The sequence below is a fragment of the Sitophilus oryzae genome, unplaced genomic scaffold, assembly GCF_002938485.1.
Source record: "Sitophilus oryzae breed Bouriz unplaced genomic scaffold, Soryzae_2.0 scaffold_801_pilon_pilon, whole genome shotgun sequence".
Classification (NCBI taxonomy): Eukaryota; Metazoa; Arthropoda; class Insecta; order Coleoptera; family Curculionidae; genus Sitophilus; species Sitophilus oryzae.
In genome coordinates, this window is record NW_022147419.1 from 508,713 (window position 1) to 528,813 (window position 20,101).

The window sequence follows — 20,101 nt, forward strand, 5'->3', positions numbered from 1 at the left end:
AATATCATCATATCGTATACTAATATACCAAACCTGGTTTTTTTTATCTGAAAAAGTAAAAACTTATATGGATGAGCCAGTTGTGAGATGCACCCGGTATAATAAGTGTTAGTTAGATAATTAGTTTCTGTGTACTAATCTAAGAATGTAAGAATGTTGGAAATTATTTTTAAGTATGAATGTTGTCTGCTAGGGAGCGTAACAATAACACAAAATCAAAAATATCAGTTTCCCTATTTTTTTTTAATTGAAGTATGATTTTACTTCAAACAAAAATCGTCTGAAGCAAAAAATGCGTCGTCTGTTCTGTATTAAATTCTTCTATTAAAATAAAGTGGTGGAGGAAAGTTAGATATTTTTCATTTTAAGGTTAAATTTTAATATCTGTCATGGATAAACCTCTGTATGAATATCTCTGACATGGATAAATCAACTTAGTATAAAAAAGAGTGTTTTTGTCCTACTGGTAGATCAATAAAAAAAAAAGTATCGAAGTAATGCTAATTTTGTAAAAAAACGGTATGCTATAACTTTTATACATATCGTCGGTGAAACGTGATAAACTGCTAACTCCATTATTCCTAATTTTACAGGAGAGCAAAAAAACGGTACAAAAAAATATGTACAAATGTAGGAAGTATTTTGATGCGTTAATATGATAAAGAGATAGGAATTTTATTTGCTGGGGAACAATAAAACTCAATATATCGTGTTACGTCATTTTTTTCAGACACAATAGGGAGATAGCAGATATTCGTCTTGCAGAAATAAGAAATAAAAATATACTTCTGGAGATAGCAACTTTTATTGTTTGAAATTTTGAAAATGGAAATGAATATTACCCAAATAGATTTAGAAATAATCAATTAAATTTAAAACATATGATATTCATAACCATATATTTATAATATCGTAATAAGTCCAAAAACGAATAAATTTTTAATAAAAATTTTAAAATTTTTTGCATTTTTAAAGAACTGAAGTAGCAGAATTTTGGACTTAATGAATATGAAAATAATTTAAAAAATAAACTTATAATTCATAGAAGATATGCTAGAATCCTTCCATGCTTATCCTAATTTTTATACAACGGTAGTAGACCGAGCTTGGAAGACTAGTGCGTGATTTTATTAATTTTTTTATTACTTTTCTCCTTATTTTTTTAATTTTTATAAAAATTATGGATCATTTACGTGAAAAAACGCCGAAAAAAATAAAACTGATTAGGTATTATGGAAATTCTTGTACAAGTAAGTAATGTTATTTAAACTATTTATAGCACGCCGATGAATTGCTCGTATATAGAGAATTTCGTTTTTCCCCTTACCCTTTACGGACCCCCGTATTTACAGAACGGATCGACGCAGGGTCGGACTGGCCATATTATATAGATAACTATTAGGGGGGGTCTAGCCTTCGCGGGCCCCCTTTATAGTTCATTATTTATTCTTAACAATATTTGCTTTTGCATTGCATTATGGAATTTTCATTGCTTTGGTTTACCTTGCATTAGGGTAGTTCCCTGAGTTCTATACTAGGTGAGTCTTAAATAAGTGCAAATATGTTCAGGGCTGGCAAATATCGATAAAAGAAACATAATATTTTCTCTTTACCGTTTTTTTTTTCAAATAAATCCAAAACAACCGAGTTATTTCACTTTTAAAATTTCCAATTTTTTGCTATAATTTTGAGAATCATATATTGGATTTTCTTTCTTGTAAATTTAATCTACTACCTATGCTATCATATTACAAACAAGGTATGTTTTTAAACTAAAAATTTAAAAAAATCCATTTTTTTTTTAAATTCCAAATTTTCAAAAAAAAAATCGCGCAAAAAAACTCATAATCGTGTTTCTTGGGTCGAAATATACTACCCTAAAAATATTTGCACTTATTTAAGACTCACCTAGTATAGAACTCTGTACAACTGTATATAATAGGGAAAAATTGACCAAAACGTAAGGCGAAAAAATACGCAAAAAGAAACACTCGGGCCACTCCTTACATTGCCACCCGGGTCCCTTTGGCCTAGTGCAACCCTGGATCGACGTCCTGTACTAAAAAAACAGACGACTAAGAATCTGTGTGTTTGCTTTAGCGTGATCGTAACGGATATTACGGAGATAGCAGCATTTCGGTGGCTATTTCAGAACACTAGGAGTTAGCAGATATTATTGAGTTAAAATAAAAAAAAAATCTTTAATGGGAAAAAATGTATTTGCTTTCCCTACTTATAGAGTATTTTTTTCTCTTTCTAATGGTATAAAAAAACTTATTAACGTAAAAAATGGAGTTAGCAGGTTATCACGTTTCACTGACGATATTACAGTTTATAGTTATGAAGGACACTGAATAGTGATATAAAAAAATTCGGAGTGGAAAAATTGATCTTGGCGAAGTGAAAATTTATTTTCTAAATTTTTGCAAATCTAAATTTTTTTTTTTTAGTTTTTGGATTTTGGGACCTCCTGAAACAATGTATGATTAGTTGTCTACATAATATACTGACCGGTATACTGTAATGTCTTGGAAAAATTCCATTTTCCCTTCTTCGTCCAATGTCATTGCTTGTTCGGCTTGGTTGAGCCAAGTGTCAAATTCTGGTGCTAAAGAATCCCATCGTCTCCAGTATGCGACTACTTCTTCTAACATACTTTGGACGCATCTTAGCTCCATGGATACGTTCTTCCATCGTTCGGCTATGTCTCTCATAAACTTGTCTATTTCCACAACCTCTTTTTTATCTGAGAAAAATACAACAGTTCCTTTAATAAAGTTTAAACATAAAGTAATATTATTTAAAAAAAATAAAATTAAAAAAAAAGAATTTTGTAAATAAGATAAAATGATGGTATAAAATAAAATTGTTACAATAGAAATTAATAATACCAATCAGAATAGAAAATCCTGACGAATCTATGTTTATTTTTCTCGCTGTAACAAACCCCTTTCTTCTTCTCTGTTTTTTTCTCTAAATAAATATTAATATTTGAGAATGGATCCACAAAAATTGTGTATTTACTTATATATTTATGAGAATATTTAGGTTATTGGTAATAATTTCCGAAATGTAAACTGTTAAGCTTCATTCAGAACCTCGCAATTAGTGGAATAAATTAGTGGTTTCAATTAGCGTAAAACTTTGTTCCTCTAATTTGAATGTAAGCATTCAGAACGTCAAAATTAGTGGTAGGAATTTTCAATTAGTGGAAAAAGTTCCCAGACTTTTAAGTTTTCCACTAATTATACTTCAAAATTTGCGAAAAATGTCATTTTCGTCTTTGATTATATTACCCGTCAAGAGAAAATGTGGTTAGAAATCAAAAATATATTGTTTTATAAGATATACAGGGTGGTCCGAACTGTATTCCGGAAACTTCGGCAGCATATTCTGCAAATAAAAATAAGTAAAAAAGTTCATATAAATGTAAGTCCTAAAATGCTTAGTTTCAAAGATACAGGGTGTAGAAGTTTAATTTTTATTTCGATTTTTTTCAAATAATTTCTGAAGTAACGTCAATATTTCGATGGAAATTGGTGTCTGGGAGTTTTGTGACACGAGAAATTGCGGGGTTCTTAATGAAGCTTTGGTATTAGAAATATAATATAAGTTTTATAAAATACTACCCGACTCGGTTGACTCCGTACCGCCTATCAGTGAAGTGGGTGTTTTTTTTACCAACTCTGTGGTATAGATGATTGATTAACCAAGGATTGACCTAATGATTCCTCTATATTACTGTTTAAGTTTCGATTCAAGTAGCACAGACAACATGAAGCAAAAAATGACACTTTCGAGACTTGCCTACAGCTAATATACTGACAGGCAACGGCACTGGAATGTTCCAAGAGTTTTTCATACATTCTGTTTAGTAATACCATACGATCAAAAAAAAACGGCGTCAAAAACGGCTAGGGAATAATAATCAGTGATAATTTTGGCAAGATTCAGCCCTAGACGTCAGTTACTTCGCTCGTGATTTTCTTTATTTTTTAATGGCGTTCAAGAAAGTTGTAATTTATTTTTATATCGAGTAAAAATGATTTTTAAATAGTAAAGTACACTATTTTTTGAGAATAGATTTGTGTTTCTGGAAATGTTCTATCCTCTTTTAATTTTTCTATAATTAATGTCAATTTTTGACAAGTTTTATATAGATTTTTAGTAAATGACATCTAGAGATCTACCTCGCCAAAATTATATCAACGATTGTCTTTCCCCATTCGTTTTTGACGCTCTTTTTTGGCATTGTAAATGTCTTAATACTGAAGAATCATAGCCATAAGAATTGTGTATTTACTTATGTAAGAGAATAATTATTATCTTAATTAATTTATTCGACTAGACGTTTATAATATTGTACAATACACGCGAGTTAACTCCATTAAGATACTTGTGTGGTTACACAACTCGTGCGTGAGCATCTTAATGATGCTGTTAACTCTCTTGTATTGTAAATATCTATAAACTGCATATTATAAAAAATTATTTCAATTCAATAATGTTATTAAATTTGTAAAACTTCATATCATTTTGGAAAATTTAGAGCAATGTCATTCACTTCAACTTACCAATATTTCCATCACGTTTGTATTCTTCTATAACAGCTTGCATATCACGAAAGGCTTTGTTGAATTCTTGGAAAATGTGATTCTTCGACACAAAATTCCTGTACTGGTCGAGAAGTTGGACGACTTTGTCGACGCGTCCGTATTTGGCAGTCCACGACTTCAGTTTCGTTTCTGTCAGTTGTAAGAATGCGATAAGGCAACACTGAAACAAATTATTATATAAAAAACAACAAATCAAACAAAAAATAAAATCGTCTTTACTAAGGAGTAATTTCAAATATGAAATAGTCAATATACTAATTAAATATAATTAATATTTTGACTATTACTTGCTACACTGGAATTATTAATATAATAATATTTCAATCATTGTTGATGATTATAAACTAAAGTACAATCTACAAGTTGAGCGTTTATATACTCGCTCAGTGGGCACCAGTAGGCGTGGCAAAATCTAGCCAACCGAGTCAGAGCCAACTGAGCGTAACAAGTTAGATTTCCGCCACTAGAGTAGTAGGAAAAAGAACTTGAAGGAATTGGACCGTTGTCTCTGTTCATACTATCTTTACATTTATTAATTCTGATGCTTTCATATGCATCTAATTGCCTGTAATTTGAGACTTGTTTAATTAATTTTAAATTATTAAGATCTATACAATGTTCTTTATGAACAATATGTTCGGCAACGCAAGATTTATCCGGTTTACCATATCTTATCTGAGCTAAATGTTCTTTAAATCTAGTTAATATTGATTTTCTAGTTTGCCCAACATATTTCTGATTACAATCTTTACAAGAAATTTCATAAATACCCGACCTTTCCAGTGGAGGTGTTTTATCCTTTGGATTACCTAATAATTGTTGTAATTTATTATTAGCACTATACACAAGTTTATAATTTACATTCTTCAAAATTCCTTTTAGACCACGGGATAACTCTCTATCAAACGGCATCGAAAAATATTTAGACGTGTCTTTCTCCACTTGAAAAGTCGAATTTTCAGAAATCATTAACCTATACCTACGTTTTCTAATTAATTTATCAACTAGTGAAGGAGAATATCCATTACACTCAGCTACATTCCTAATGTAATCTCTTTCTATTTCATATCTTTCTTTGGAAAGTGGGAAACTAAGTTATCTATGAACTAGGAAATTTAAACTAGCCATTTTATGTTCAACACTATGATGTGATTCATTAGGAATGTATCTGCGTGTGGTCGTATTTTTCCTATAGATATCAAATTCCAGGCAATTATTAGTATTTCTAATAACTAATACATCTAGAAATGGTAATCTGTCGTTGTTCTCAATTTCATGCGTAAATTTAATTCTAATTTATTAGAAATACTAATAATTGCCTGGAATTTGATATCTATAGGAAAAATACGACCACACGCAGATACATTCCTAATGAAACACATCATAGTGTTGAACATAAAATGGCTAGTTTAAATTTCTTAGTTCATAGATTACTTAGTTTCCCACTTTCCAACGAAAGATATGAAATAGAAAGAGATTACATTAGGAATGTAGCTGAGTGTAATGGATATTCTCCTTCACTAGTTGATAAATTAATTAGAAAACGTAGGTATAGGTTAATAATTTCTGAAAATTCGACTTTTCAAGTGGAGAAAGATACGTCTAAATATTTTTCGATACCGTTTGATAGAGAGTTATCCCGTGGTCTAAAAGGAATTTTTAAGAATGTCAGTTATAAACTTGTGTATAGTGCTAATAATAAATTACAACAATTATTAGGTAATCCAAAGGATAAAACACCTCCACTGGAAAGATCGGGTATTTATGAAATTTCTTGTAAAGATTGTAATCAGAAATATGTTCGGCAAACTAGAAGATCAATATTAACTAGATTTAAAGAACATTTAGCTCAGGTAAGATACGGTACACCGGATAAATCTTGCGTTGCCGAACATATTGTTGATAAACAACATTGTATAGATCTTAATAATTTAAAATTAATTAAACAAGTCTCAAATTACAGGCAATTAGATGCATATGAAAGCATCAGAATTAATAAATGTAAAGATAGTATGAACAGAGTCAACGGTCCAATTCCTTCAAGTTCTTTGTTCCTACTACTCTAGTGGCGGAAATCAAACTGTTACGCTCAGTTGGCTCTGACTCGGTTGGCTAGATTTTGCCACGCCTACTCGGTGCCCACTGAGCGAGTATATAAACGCTCAACTTGTAGATTGTACTTTAGTTTATAATCATCTGCTGATGATGCTAACATGGTTAGCGAAACGCGCGTCCAGTGTAAAAGTAAAAGTGTTTTGGTGTATTGTGGTGATTTAGTGTTTTTATTTTGCTGTGTAACACCAAAGGTTCCAACCCTCAACTGTAAAATATGTAATAGTCAAAATATTTATTAATATAATTAATATTTTGACTATTACATAATTAATATAATATTTCAATCATTGTTGATTGCTCTGTAGATAATATTGAAAATTAAAAATGCGAAATTTATTGTACAGGGTGGCGCCTCTCATACGACGCGGAGGCTCCAGGGAGAAGGGTAGTTTATATCCAAATAAAACTTTGGGAGCATATGTAGGTTCATTGAAAGCATTTTATAAAAATATACAGGGTGGTCCGAACTGTATTCCGGAAACTTCGGCAACATATTCTGCAAATAAAAATAAGTAAAAAAGTTCGTATAAATGTATGTCCTAAAATGCTTAGTTTCGGAGATAGGATGTAGAAGTTTTATTTTTATTTCGATTTTTTCCGAATAATTTCTGAAGTAACATCAATATTTCGATGAAAATTGGCGTCTGAGAGTTTTTTGACATGAGAAATTTGATTTTGATGTCAATATGACTCCTACTAGTAGAGGGCACCACCTACATATTTTTTAACTGGTTTGAAGAGTAATAACTTTTCGTCTGTACCTGTATAAAACTACGAAGTAAAAAAAATTACATTTACGACGTTTTTTACGTGAAAAAGGTCTCTTGGTAAAAACCGCTACGAGTAATGGTTTTTGAGATATTTGGAATAGAAATTATCAATAACTGTCATCATTGACGTAAATTAAACATGTTGATAGTTATTAGACTCAAATCATAAATTTGAAATTTTTTTGTGTCAAATGTTCAACAGAAACTGTTTTATCATCATTTTTTTCAGAAAAAATTATGATTAATTTAAAAAAAATAAAAATTTCACAAATTTATTATTTCAGTGAAATAACTATCTACACAATGTGTTTATTTTTCGTCAATAATGACATGTATTTTCTATTCCCATTCTAAATATCTTAAGAACGGTTGCTCGTAACGATTTTTACAAAGAGATATTTTTTACGTAAAAAATCACAGAGATGTATATTTTTTCGCTCGGTAGTTTTATACAGGTACGGAAAAAAGTAATTACACTTCACAACAATTAAAACATACGTAGGTGGCGCCCTCTACTAGCAGGAGTCATATTGACATCAAAATCAAATTTCTCATGTCAAAAAACTCCCAGACACAAATTTTCATCCAAATATTGACGTTATTTCAGAAATTATTTAGAAAAAATCGAAATAAAAATGAAACTTCTACACCCTGTATCTCTAAAACTAAGTATTTTTGGACATACATTTATACGAACTTTTTTACTTATTTTTATCTGCAGAATATACTGCCGAAGTTTCCGGAATACAGTTCGGACCACCCTGTATATAGTTATACAGGGTGTCCCCAAAAATGTTACACATCAAAGTTGTGTTTTTTGTAATGGAACACTCTATATATTAATTGATTTTCGGATTCTAGGAAAAAAATAAAGGTGAGTTTTATGGTAGTACTTTAAAGAAATATATAGTTACTCCTGTATTTTAAATAGAACACCCAGTATATTATTCCGGTGTTCAGTGGAGAATTCATATATCTTCAAAATATTATTAAGCTTGCCTACCCCTCAGACAAAGATTTTCCTAGATATTTTTGTGATTTTGCGTCAGTAGATCTTTATTATTTGAAAAAAAAATCTAGGCTGTGTTAATTTAACAAAAATTTAAGGATGTAGGGTAAAATACTGTAATAAAAAGATACACGTTTAAAACATATTTTAATTATCACAGAATTAAAACTAGATATATAAACCTCTGTAACTAATTATGTAACAAAAATTAGGTAGATGAGATCAAATGCTCAAAATGCTTGCTTTTATTTTTGAGTCCCTCCCCCCCCCCTACTTCGAAAAACAGCCATCACAATCATTCCTCTCATGTTGTCGACAATGGTTGGTCAAATTTTTTAAACACTGTCTTTAAATCCCCATAAAAAACCCAGACTAGATAAAATTTAAGCATTTAAGAACTCTATTAATTGAATGGGTGAATGGGAAGCACATTACCATTCACCAACTAATAGAATCATATCATTTCTCTCTGATGTAGGATAAGTTTCCATTTTCGAAAAATTTCTGAGATTTTTTTTTTGTTTTAACTGACACAAAATGATAACTAGTTGCTAAAATTGAACTAATTAAACAGCTATGTTAAAGTAACGTCCGACATATCACAGCTACCTAGATTTTATCAAATAATGAAGAAATTGTTAAATAAGTCAAAAGCCTTACATTTCAGTCATATACTTCACTAATAAAACTCACGTTTATTTTTCTCCTAGAATCCAAAAATCAATTAATATGTATGGTGTTCCATTAAAAAAAAACACAACTATTATGTGTAACTTTTTTGGGGACACCCTATAGTACTCTCTATATTTTTAAAAAGTGCTCTAAATTAACCTACACACGCCCACAACATTTCATTTCGATACAAACTATAGTTCTCCTTGAAGCTTACGCGTTGTATGAGAGGCGCCACCCCGTATATTTGCAGTAACCATCGTTCTTACCTTGTGTTCGAGGAACTTGAGCCTGACCCGTCTCTGAGCCGCCTTAGGTCCCACCTCGTTCAGTCTTACAGCCATATTATTCAACTGTTCGGAAGGCACTTCGTTAGCGAGGGGACTTTGGCGCGCTCTGGCGAATCTCTGTTCCACCGCGGGCAAATCCGCAAAGAACGCTTTGTGTTCTTCTAACTTCCTACTAATAATCGTAGCAGTCTCTTCATTCATCACGGTAGGAATTTCGTCACAATATAACAACTTCTCGGCCTTGGCCAACCATTCTCCGATAGTCTTGAAGTCTCCAGGTAATCTAGAGTCCAACAGCCACAGCCAGTACAAAAGTTGAAGTTGGAGCTTGTCCCAAAGTCTAGTGACTTCCGACCAAGACTCCTTGGCGATAGAAACTGGGCTTTGGGATTCAATAAGGTTCTTCAGTCGGGTGTAGAGTTTTTGTCGGTCGTCCACTTCGGCTTTGAAAGCTGAATATTCGTTATAGTCTAGAGGTAATGAGTTGGTTTGTTGCAGGTGGTCTAAGTGTTGGGTTTTCTTAAGCAGCCACGAGAGTAGTTCGCTGTATTGTTCCTGGATGGCGGCTATAGCATCAGGCCCTGTAGCTTTCGGTTCGGGATATCTGAAAGAAAACACATTTTTTAATCGATATTATAAATTTTCTGCTGAGTAGTTTTCATTCTTCTGAGTAGGTCATCTGTAGCTCCTAGAATAAAAATCTTATAAATTTTGTGTATGTGCAAACCTAAAGTATGTACTAGCACAATACTAGGATGTATTTCAGGAAAATATTTTAACTTCTATAGGGTGGCTCAGAAAAGTGTGAGTGGATGAGGATGACTTCTTTTAAATGAAACACCCTGTATATTATTGCATTTTTGGTTCCTTTTAGATCACTTTACATAATCCTAAGATGAGATTAAATATATTTCGATAGTGTCAGAGATATTAATAGAGAAATAAAAAATATATATTTTTCAGCCTTTCTTAAAAAAAATATTAAAAATACAAGAACTGTCCTAAAATCAAAACTATATTAGATACTTACTTTAGATAGGTCTATATTTACTTTGCTATAAACATGGTAATCATAAATCATACAGGATGTTCAAAATTCTACAACAAGCCTCCTAAAATATAAAATAATTTTTCATTGTTTTTTTTTAAATGGAACACCCTGTATATTATTTTTTTATTAGACGGAGAGTTCAAAAATGCACATTTTTTATATTTAGAGTATTTCAAAATTTTTAACGGTTTCGCAGATATTCGCGGTTTTATATATCATATGGCATTTTCTGCAGCTAATTTTTATCAAAGCCACCCAATAATTTTCCTCTCGTATTTTACCATTGAAAGAGCCCTATGAAATAATACTGCGTGTATCTGCAAAACCATTAAAAATTTTGAAATACTTTAAATACAAAAAATGTTCATTTTTGAACACTCCGTCTAATCAAAAAATAATATACAGGGTGTTTCATTTAAAAAAAACAAAAAGAAAAAAATATATATTTTAGAAAGTTTGTCGTAGAATTTTGAACACCCTGAATGATTTAAGATTAAGATATTTATAGCAAAGTTAAGTATAGACTATCTAAAATAAATACCTAATATAGTTTTGATTTCAGGATACTTCTTGTATTTGTAATAATTTTTTTAATGAAGGTTACAAAATATATGTTTTTTATTTAATTATTAATATCTCTGAAATTGTCGAAATATATTTAGCCATATCTTAGGATCGTAAAGTGATCTGAAAGGAAGCCAAAAATGCAATAATACACAGGGCGTCTCATTTAAAAAAAAATCATCCCGATCCACTTACACTTTTTTGAGCCACCCTGTAGAAGTTAAAATATTTTCATGAAATACATCCTGGTACTTTAGGTTTGTACTTAAACAAAATTCGCAAGTTTTTTATTCTAGGAGCTACAGATGCCCGACGCACTATTGCCGGATCCTGTATAGTGACTTTGATTTTGTAAAACTTATCTACATCATTAATAGCGTGTCATGACTAAATATTATCGAAAAAGAGGTAGTCCTCAGTGGTGATAATTGTTGTCCGTTTTGCAAAAATTCGGTAGAAATCACGTAACATCTTATACGTGAGTATACGGTACAAGAGACTAGCTTGTACGTCCCACTAGTCTAAGTTCACTTCTATATAAGTCTTGGAAATGAACATCGATGATATTCCCCATATAATTTATTTGGTTAATAAATAAGTGAAATTAATACCAGTATTTCTAACAGCAGTGTTTGCTGCGAATGTAATCGCAGTTTTATGTGTTTTAGGAAGGTTTCGGAAACACCTTAAAGGTTTTTAAGGTTTCGGAAACACCTTAAAAACAATTATCCGAATCAGATAGGGGAAATAGCACCTTTAAAAACTAAAGTAAATGCATTTACCGGCGAATTTTGTAATACACATTTTAGTGCAAAGAAGGGTTTAACATGCCATTTAAAATCACATGCACTAGTGGCACAAAGTAATTGACCAAATTATCAAAGAAGTGAGGCAGATGTAAGTGTAAGCATTGTCATCCAAGATATTAGTAATGATGGTGCATAAACTTTGACTGTGTCTTTCTTTGTCCTCTTTAAAAATGGAAAATTTGTTCTTACTATCCTTAGATTGAGGGATAAAAATAATAATTAATAATATCAATAATAAATAATGGCAATATCCCTGTACAAAATATTAGAAAAAAAAGCCCTATCTGTGATTTTGTCAGTAGATTTAAAGATGATATACATGAACTTTTTAAATGGGATCATGATATTAGTGTTAAAAGAAATTACATGAACTTTTCCTCAACAGAACAATTGAATTCATGGTTTTCTCAAAATAAACAGCTCTTACTTGTGTAAAAATTGTGCGACGTAAGTCATGATCGATTTTTCGTCGGGCTTGGGAACGTCGACGTCTTCGGGGTCGAGAATCTTGGGGATTCCCAGGTGGGACTCGGCCACGTCGAAGGCCGTCTCCAGACGGTCCCTGTTGGAGGCCTTCTTCATCTCGGCGATGTTCACCAGGTTCTTTTTGATGGCGTCGATGATGGCGAGGAAAGCGACGCCATCTCTCCAACTGGCGCCGAAGTCTCTAACCTCTATTCCTAGAATTATACAGAAACATATTAGCTTGTATACAGGGTTGTTCACCACATACGACACGGAGTATTGTAGCTAAACGATGAGATTTTTACAAATTGTAAGTCTTGGGTTCGATGAAGGACTATTAGAGGTACAATTTAAAAATAATTTTACAAGATACAGAGTGTCCCAAATAAGTAAAAAATATCAAAGTTGTATTTTTTTAAATGGAACACCCTGTATATTATTGCATTTTTAGTTTCTACGATTAAAATAAAGGTAAATTTGATTAAAGTTTATCACACTTAAACCTTACCGTTTTTGAAATATTTTCAATTTTGTGAAATTGCAGTAAAAATTTTAAGGCTTCATTTCTCCAAGGGTATCAAAGTTTTTAATACTAAATATTCACTGAAGTTTATTTATTGATCAGTTATTGTGTTGCAATAATAAAAATTATACTACCTTATACAGAGTGTCTAAAATTTTATTTTAAATAATTACTAGCTTTAAACGGCAATAACTTGTTTAATTTAAATGGAACATCCTGTATATTTTAGGAGAATCAGATGCATAATTTAATTGTCTATCAAATTATATTATACCACTTTTTACCTATCCCTTCAAGTTTTCGTAGAAAATGCGTTTTCTTATAATTTAGACCTCATTTATCAATATACCCATGGAATATTGACATTTTAGATTGTTTTTAAAGCAACAAATGTACAAAACGTACAGGCTAGTAATATTATCGTTTTTAACAAAATGATAATATTACTAGCCCATTTGTATGCAAAAAGAAAACTATTTAAATCTTCATAAAAGAGTATACCATTAATAATTACAATACCACCATTATTTCCGCCCAAATACTAATTAATTACATACTTAATTATATTCGTGAATAAATTATTCTAAATAAATGTGGATTTGAATCAGAAATCAATATAATAATAAGTTATAAAAATGAATGTCTCTATTGTTACAAATAAGCATTTGTCAAAAAATGAAATATCATTTTTAAGGTGTTACTTTTTACCACACTGTCTAATACACATAAAAAATTCAGTTTTTTAGTTTTTGGAGCAATTATTATTAATCAACGCAAACAGTCAATTAATGTAGTTTGAATACTGGAATCATATTAATTGGTCCTCTTTAACAAATATTTAAACAGTTTTTTTTTTATTTTTTAATGAAATAAACAAACTATATCGACAATATTAGTATCTGTCCTCTTTAAAAATTTGGTACATCTTTAAGAATAATCTAAAATGTCAGTATTCCATGGGTATATTGATAAATGAATTTAAAATTACATGAAAATGCATTTTCTAGGGAAACTTAGGTAAATATATAGGCTATAGGTAAAAAATGGTATAATATAATTTGATAGACAATTAAATTGTGCATCTGATTCTCATAAAATATACAGGGTGTTCCATTTAAATTTAACAAGTTATTGCCGTTTAAAGCTAGTAATTATGTAAAATAAAATTTTAGACACTCTGTATAAGGTAGTATAATTTTTATTATTGCAACACAATAACTGATCAATAAATAAACTTCAGTAAATATTTAGTATTAAAAACTTTGATACCCTTGGAGAAATGAAGCCTTAAAATTTTTACTGCAATTTCACAAAATTGAAAATATTTCAAAAACGGTAAGGTTTAAGTGTGATAAACTTTAATCAAATTTACCTTTATTTTAATCGTAGAAACTAAAAATGCAATAATATACAGGGTGTTCCATTTAAAAAAATACAACTTTAAAATTTTTTATTTATTTGGGACACTCTGTATCTTGTAAAAATATTTTTAAATTGTAGCTCTAATAGTCCTTCAACGAACCCAAAACTTACAATTTGTAAAAATCTAATCGTTTAGCTACAATACTCCGTGTCGTATGTGGTGAACAACCCTGTATATTATAGTTTGAAAAAAAAACTGAAATAATTTCGGACTTGCATTGTCTTTATTTATGTTAACTTATAAAACGTTTTACAGTTTTTCTCATAAACATGAGAAGAGGTACAAAGATGCGGCTTCCCACCACTTTCTTATGAAAATTAAAACTGCTGCTCCATACAGATTTGTCCTATCCCTCCTAGTTCCTAAGATATTTGGGCAAATTTAAAACTGTTGCATTTTTGACTCACCTTTTCGTTTGTATCTCGGTTATCTTATAACTTATCGAAAAGGTAAAAACTGAATTCCGTAGAGTTTTTGCTTAGAATTCTGTGATGTAACTTCTCTGGGAGCTGTCATTTTTGAAATATGGAAATATGACTCAAAGTTAAGTTTATATTATTATATTATTTTTTCTATTTCATTTGCCTCGATATGAGCTTTAATTGAAAACTCTTGAACTTTACATTTATTTTCATAAATATTGTAAAAATATGTGTTACTTAACTTTTTAATATAGACGGCCGGCCGGTTTAAATTAGGTAATCAAAAGAATCGAATAATTTATCCGACTTAAAATTTTTGTTATTGGCTATTCCACGATAGTTTCTGTGTGTGAAATTATTGCACACGTGCATCAAATATCTATAAATCTGATTGACAGCCATGTTATTTCAAAGTTGCACAAGTTCATGTGTAGATTATTACGAGCAAAACACGATGGAAAGCAAAATTATCTCGTTAAATTAAATTAAATAAAATAATTCTCTTTTAAACTAAGTTGATTTATGTTAAAAAGTTAAATAATGCACTTTTTACCATATTTATGAAAATAGATATAGAGTATATGTAATTTTTATAAAGCTCATAACAAAGCAAATCAAATTAATAGAAATATACAGAGTGTAAAAAAACATATGTTTGAGTCATATTTCGAAAACGACAACTGCCAGTGAATTACGCCACTGGATTCTAAGTAAAAAAAATCTACGGGGCAGAGTTTTCATCTTTTTTGATAAGTTAAGATACCCAAGATACAAAGGGGATAGAAAAATGCAACATTTTAAATTTAGACTTGTATTTCAGGGACTAAAAAGGCTAGGACGTAGTAAATCTGTGCGTAGCATTTTTAGTTTCATAAAAAAGTGGCATATTAATGTGAAAATCGCCTCTTTGTATTGATTCTCATAGATGAGAAACTCTATAAAACACATGAAAATGGGACACTACATAGTGTAAAAGCCATGGTTATAGTTTCTCAAAATTTAAAAGTCCTACAATTTTAAGAAATAAAAAAAATTATCTAATGACAGTAATTTGTCTGATATTTTAGCAACTATTCAAATTTTTATATTTTTTAGATGACCTCTCTCTGACAGCTAAACTAACAGCCAAAAAAATACTAATAGTACCATACCTGAGTCATCTGGTAATGCGTTGGACACCCAATTCAAAAGTGTCTTCCTAGCACCTTGCTTCCATTTGTCCCTCGATGAAGTGGTTCCAGCACTCTCCAAACTGCTGGAACTACCCCATTGAGCTAGGTATTCTAAGGCTCTACTGTTTTCTTCAATCTATAATAAAATTAAGTTATATAAAAACTAACATAACACGCAAGATCACAAGGCTTGAGTTAAAATTGTTCTACTAAGAACTACCTAAAAGTTTGTATAAAAGCATTTCTGTTTTTCCATTTCATTTCAATAAGCTAGTGATTTCCACTTACCCAGTAGTAAAACCACTCCTTTCGCAGCTTTTTAAAAGCAACCATTAATATTTTATGTGCATAGCAATAAAGTTACTATTTAGTATCAAATGATAAGCTCTACACAACAAAAGCAATGAAACTAAACGTTTATGGAAACTTTAATAGTTTAACATATAATATAACCTTCTGAACAATAATATCCCTCCACTTTATTCAACTTAAATTAGTTTAAACTTCTTTAAAAAAGTTAAAACTTAAAGTTAACAAACAGTTTGTTGTTACAAAATAAATTGAATTACGTTTCAAAAGTGGCTCACCCCTATAACTTCTTTACTTTTTCAGATAAAAAAACGAAATTTCGTATGTTAGTATATGACATAAATTAGGATTGGTTGACATATTCAATTGTTTTCAGTCACTTCCGGTTTCACCGGAAATAACTACTACTTTTGATTTTTAAATGGCACAATCGGTATTTTTTTATTTTATTCGATAGAAAATGACCCTCTGAATAGAATGACATATCGTATGTCAACTTTTGATATTTTCGAATATGGTTTATTTGTAATTGTAACATACAGTTCATAACGACAATTTGACTCGAAATACCAAGTGTGTGGTATCAAATTATTCGAAAAAAAAATCCTTTTTCAAAATATGCTAATGAGCCACCCTCGTTCTATTTAAAAAAATTGAGATATGATTAAAAATACGATTTGGGCATCTTTTAACCGGCCAGTACAAGACACTAAAAACATTAGACGATCAAATATATTTTTCCAAGGCTCCTTGATTAAAAATGAGCACTCTAAATTGAAATTTAAAATACAATTTGTTTTTGAACGAATATGTCAAAAGTTGACATATGATATGTGATTCGATTCAGAGTATCATTTTCTATCGAATAGAGTAAAAAAATACCGAGGGTGTCATTTAAAAATCAAAAGTTGTAGTAATTTCCGGTAAAACAGGAAGTGACCGAAAACAATTAAATACGTCAATCAGTCCTAATTTAAGTCATATACTAATATACCAAATCTCGTTTTTTTATCTGAAAAAATAAAAAAATTATAGGGGGTGAGCCACTTTTGAGACGCACTCGGTATAATACAGGGCGTCAAAAAAATAGTGTACCTATCTAACTTCTGCGCGGGTGATTCTACAGATAATAATACAAAAAGTTCCTATGAACATATGCCCTAAAATCCCGAAGAAATTACAGCCCTCGACGAGATTAATTAAAAATAATATATTTTGTTTATTTTTAAGAACATTGGTTAACTGTTTTTCTTGAAATTTGGTACTCTTACACACATTTTAAAGCCAAAGCGAATGGCGATAGTGTAAAATTACGTAACAGGACACTTTCCAAGAGGGTATAGGATACCAAACTGACCTGGAACCGACATTTGGAAAATGTCACAAGGAGGGCGGTGACTACACTAGCGGTAGTCAGCCGCCTTCATGGAAAAATCTGGGGCCTTAGACCACAGATGGTGCACTGGCTGTACACTGGAGTGGTGAGACCTTCAGTAACATATGCATCCTTGGTATGGTGGCCTAAGGTAATGCAACAAACAACAATGCTCAGCCTCAGCAAGGTGCAACGACTTGCTTGTCTGAGCATAACAGGGGCGATGAAATCAACGCCCACTGCATCAATGGAGGCGCTTCTGGACCTTCCGCCTCTTCACATGGTGATCCAGGTGGAGGCAAGAATGGGACTCTATCGACAACAAAGTGTCTTGTCTCTGGGAAATAGGACAGAAACAGGGCACTCAAAGATGGGAAATCCTATCGGGGGACCTCTACTCCAAATGAGATCGGACCAGATGACCCCTCTTTATCACTACCACAAACCATTCGAGGTGAACAAAATGGATCGAGGAATTTGGACAGATATAACATTCCTTCAGGATGGACTAACCTGGTATACAAACGGGTCAAAGACCGCTGAAGGAACAGGAGCTGGAGTATTTGGGGAAAGACCAAGGGTAAGTTTATCCTTTTCCTTGGGTAAACACTCAACCGTATTCCAGACAGAAATCTTCGCCATTCTACAATGTGCGAGAGAAAACAATAGAAGAGCTTATTCAGATAAGCTCATCAATATATGCTCAGACAGTCAGGCGGCACTTGGGGCGCTTATGAGCCCAAAGGTATCGTCGAGACTCGTCTGGGAATGCCTAGGTGAACTGGAAGCTCTGGCTCGACGGAACAGAATTAAATTATTCTGGGTGCCGGGCCACAGCGGCATCCAAGGCAACGAAAAAGCCGATGAGCTAGCCAGGCAAGGATCATCGGCATCTTATCTTGGTCCAGAGCCAGTACTGGGAATACCCAAATGTATGGCCCGTAGTGCATTAAAACTCTGGATCAGGGAAAAGCAGAATGTCCACTGGAGAAACAGACAGGGGCACAGGCACAGCAAGGCTTTTATCCAAGGACCTAGCTCCAAAACCGCAAAAGAACTGCTAATGCTTAGCAGGAATAAATTGCGGATTACAACAGGCCTCTTGACAGGACATATGGCAGTCAAGTGTTATCTGAAAAAGCTCAATCTGTATCAAGGAAGTCTTTGCTGCAGACTGTGCGATAAAGATCCTGAAACAGCGGAGCACATAATATGTCACTGCGAGGCTCTGGATCGCAAGCGACACTTTTTATTTGGGAAAGCTAGGCTAGAACCGGAGGAACTATGCTCCCATCCTATCAAGAACCTACATAAGTTAGTGCAGGGCACAGGGATAGGAGAATGGGTGCAGATATAAAAAGGGGACAAACACAATAGGCCTCACAGGTCGCAGTGTTTCCGGCAGAGGACGGCCCCTTATTGTGGAAAAAAAAGAGGGTATAGAGTACTACTTGTGGCTTCTTTTATCCTTATCGATACAGTAATTTCAGTAATTGAAAATTAAAGCTAGGACTTTTTTATGCAAAAAGGTGCTCTTCGTTTAGTTCGAGAAGGTGAACGATTTTCAAGATATTTGCGTTTAAAGGTTCCGATGCATCGATTTTAGCATTTCAGAATTTTAGAACAGTCAGAAGTGCAAATACATAAAGACATTACTCTCAATGGGTTTTTACCTGGAAATACAAGATGATGGTCCAAATCAGTCCCAGGACTACCGGTGGTCTCCCGTCCACCAAGTCGCTGGCGTTGATGTTCACTAATTTAATGCGTTTCCCTTGCAGGAAGCGCAGAGCCGTATTGGCGTTGCTCAGGAAGTGCGGTCTGCGAAGGACTCGACCCCTCTCCACGGGCTATGAAAGCAAAATCATCATATTATTGGTGAGGAAAAGGATGATATAGTTAGGTCTTACCAGTCTTTCTCCAGACAAAACTTCCAAAAGTGCCAACAGTCTAGTTCCATCTTTTAAATCTTCTATCAAGTCCTCAATTTTCAAAGGAGGAACTCGCTGAAAATAAAAAAAAACATTAATAGTAACAATTAAAGTAGTAATAAGACAGTAACTAAAAATATAAGATCTAGTGTAATAACACCTAATTATACAGGGTTGTTCACCACATACGACACGGAGTATTGTAGCTAAATTATTAGATTTTTTACAAATTCTAAGTTTTGGGTTCGTTGAAGGATTATTAGAGCTACAATTTAAAAATATTTTTACAAGATACAGAGTGTCCCAAATAAATAAAAAATATCAAGTTGTATTTTTTTAAATGGAACACCCTGTATATTATTATATTTTTACTTTCTACGATTAAAATAAAGGTAAATTTGATAAAGGTTTATTACACTTAAACCTTACCGTTTTTGAAATATTTTCAATTTTGTGAAATTGCAGTCAACATTTTAAGGCTTCATTTCTCCAAGGGTATCAAAGTTTCTAATACTAAATATTTACTGAAGTTTATTTATTGATCAGTTATTGTGTTGCAATAATAAAAATCTACTAAGAGTCTAC

At 32.0% G+C, this 20,101-nt stretch overlaps 1 protein-coding gene across 1 annotated transcript in view; it reads right to left on the bottom strand.

Moving 5' to 3' along the window:
- The window catches only part of LOC115888530, a 239,032-nt gene that overhangs the window by 169,927 nt on the left and 49,004 nt on the right, over positions 1 to 20,101 (bottom strand). The window contains 7 exon segments of the mRNA XM_030908278.1: positions 2,512 to 2,746; positions 4,575 to 4,776; positions 9,452 to 10,076; positions 12,324 to 12,576; positions 15,881 to 16,037; positions 19,259 to 19,435; positions 19,496 to 19,591. Coding sequence (XP_030764138.1) covers positions 2,512 to 2,746; positions 4,575 to 4,776; positions 9,452 to 10,076; positions 12,324 to 12,576; positions 15,881 to 16,037; positions 19,259 to 19,435; positions 19,496 to 19,591 — 1,745 coding nt within the window.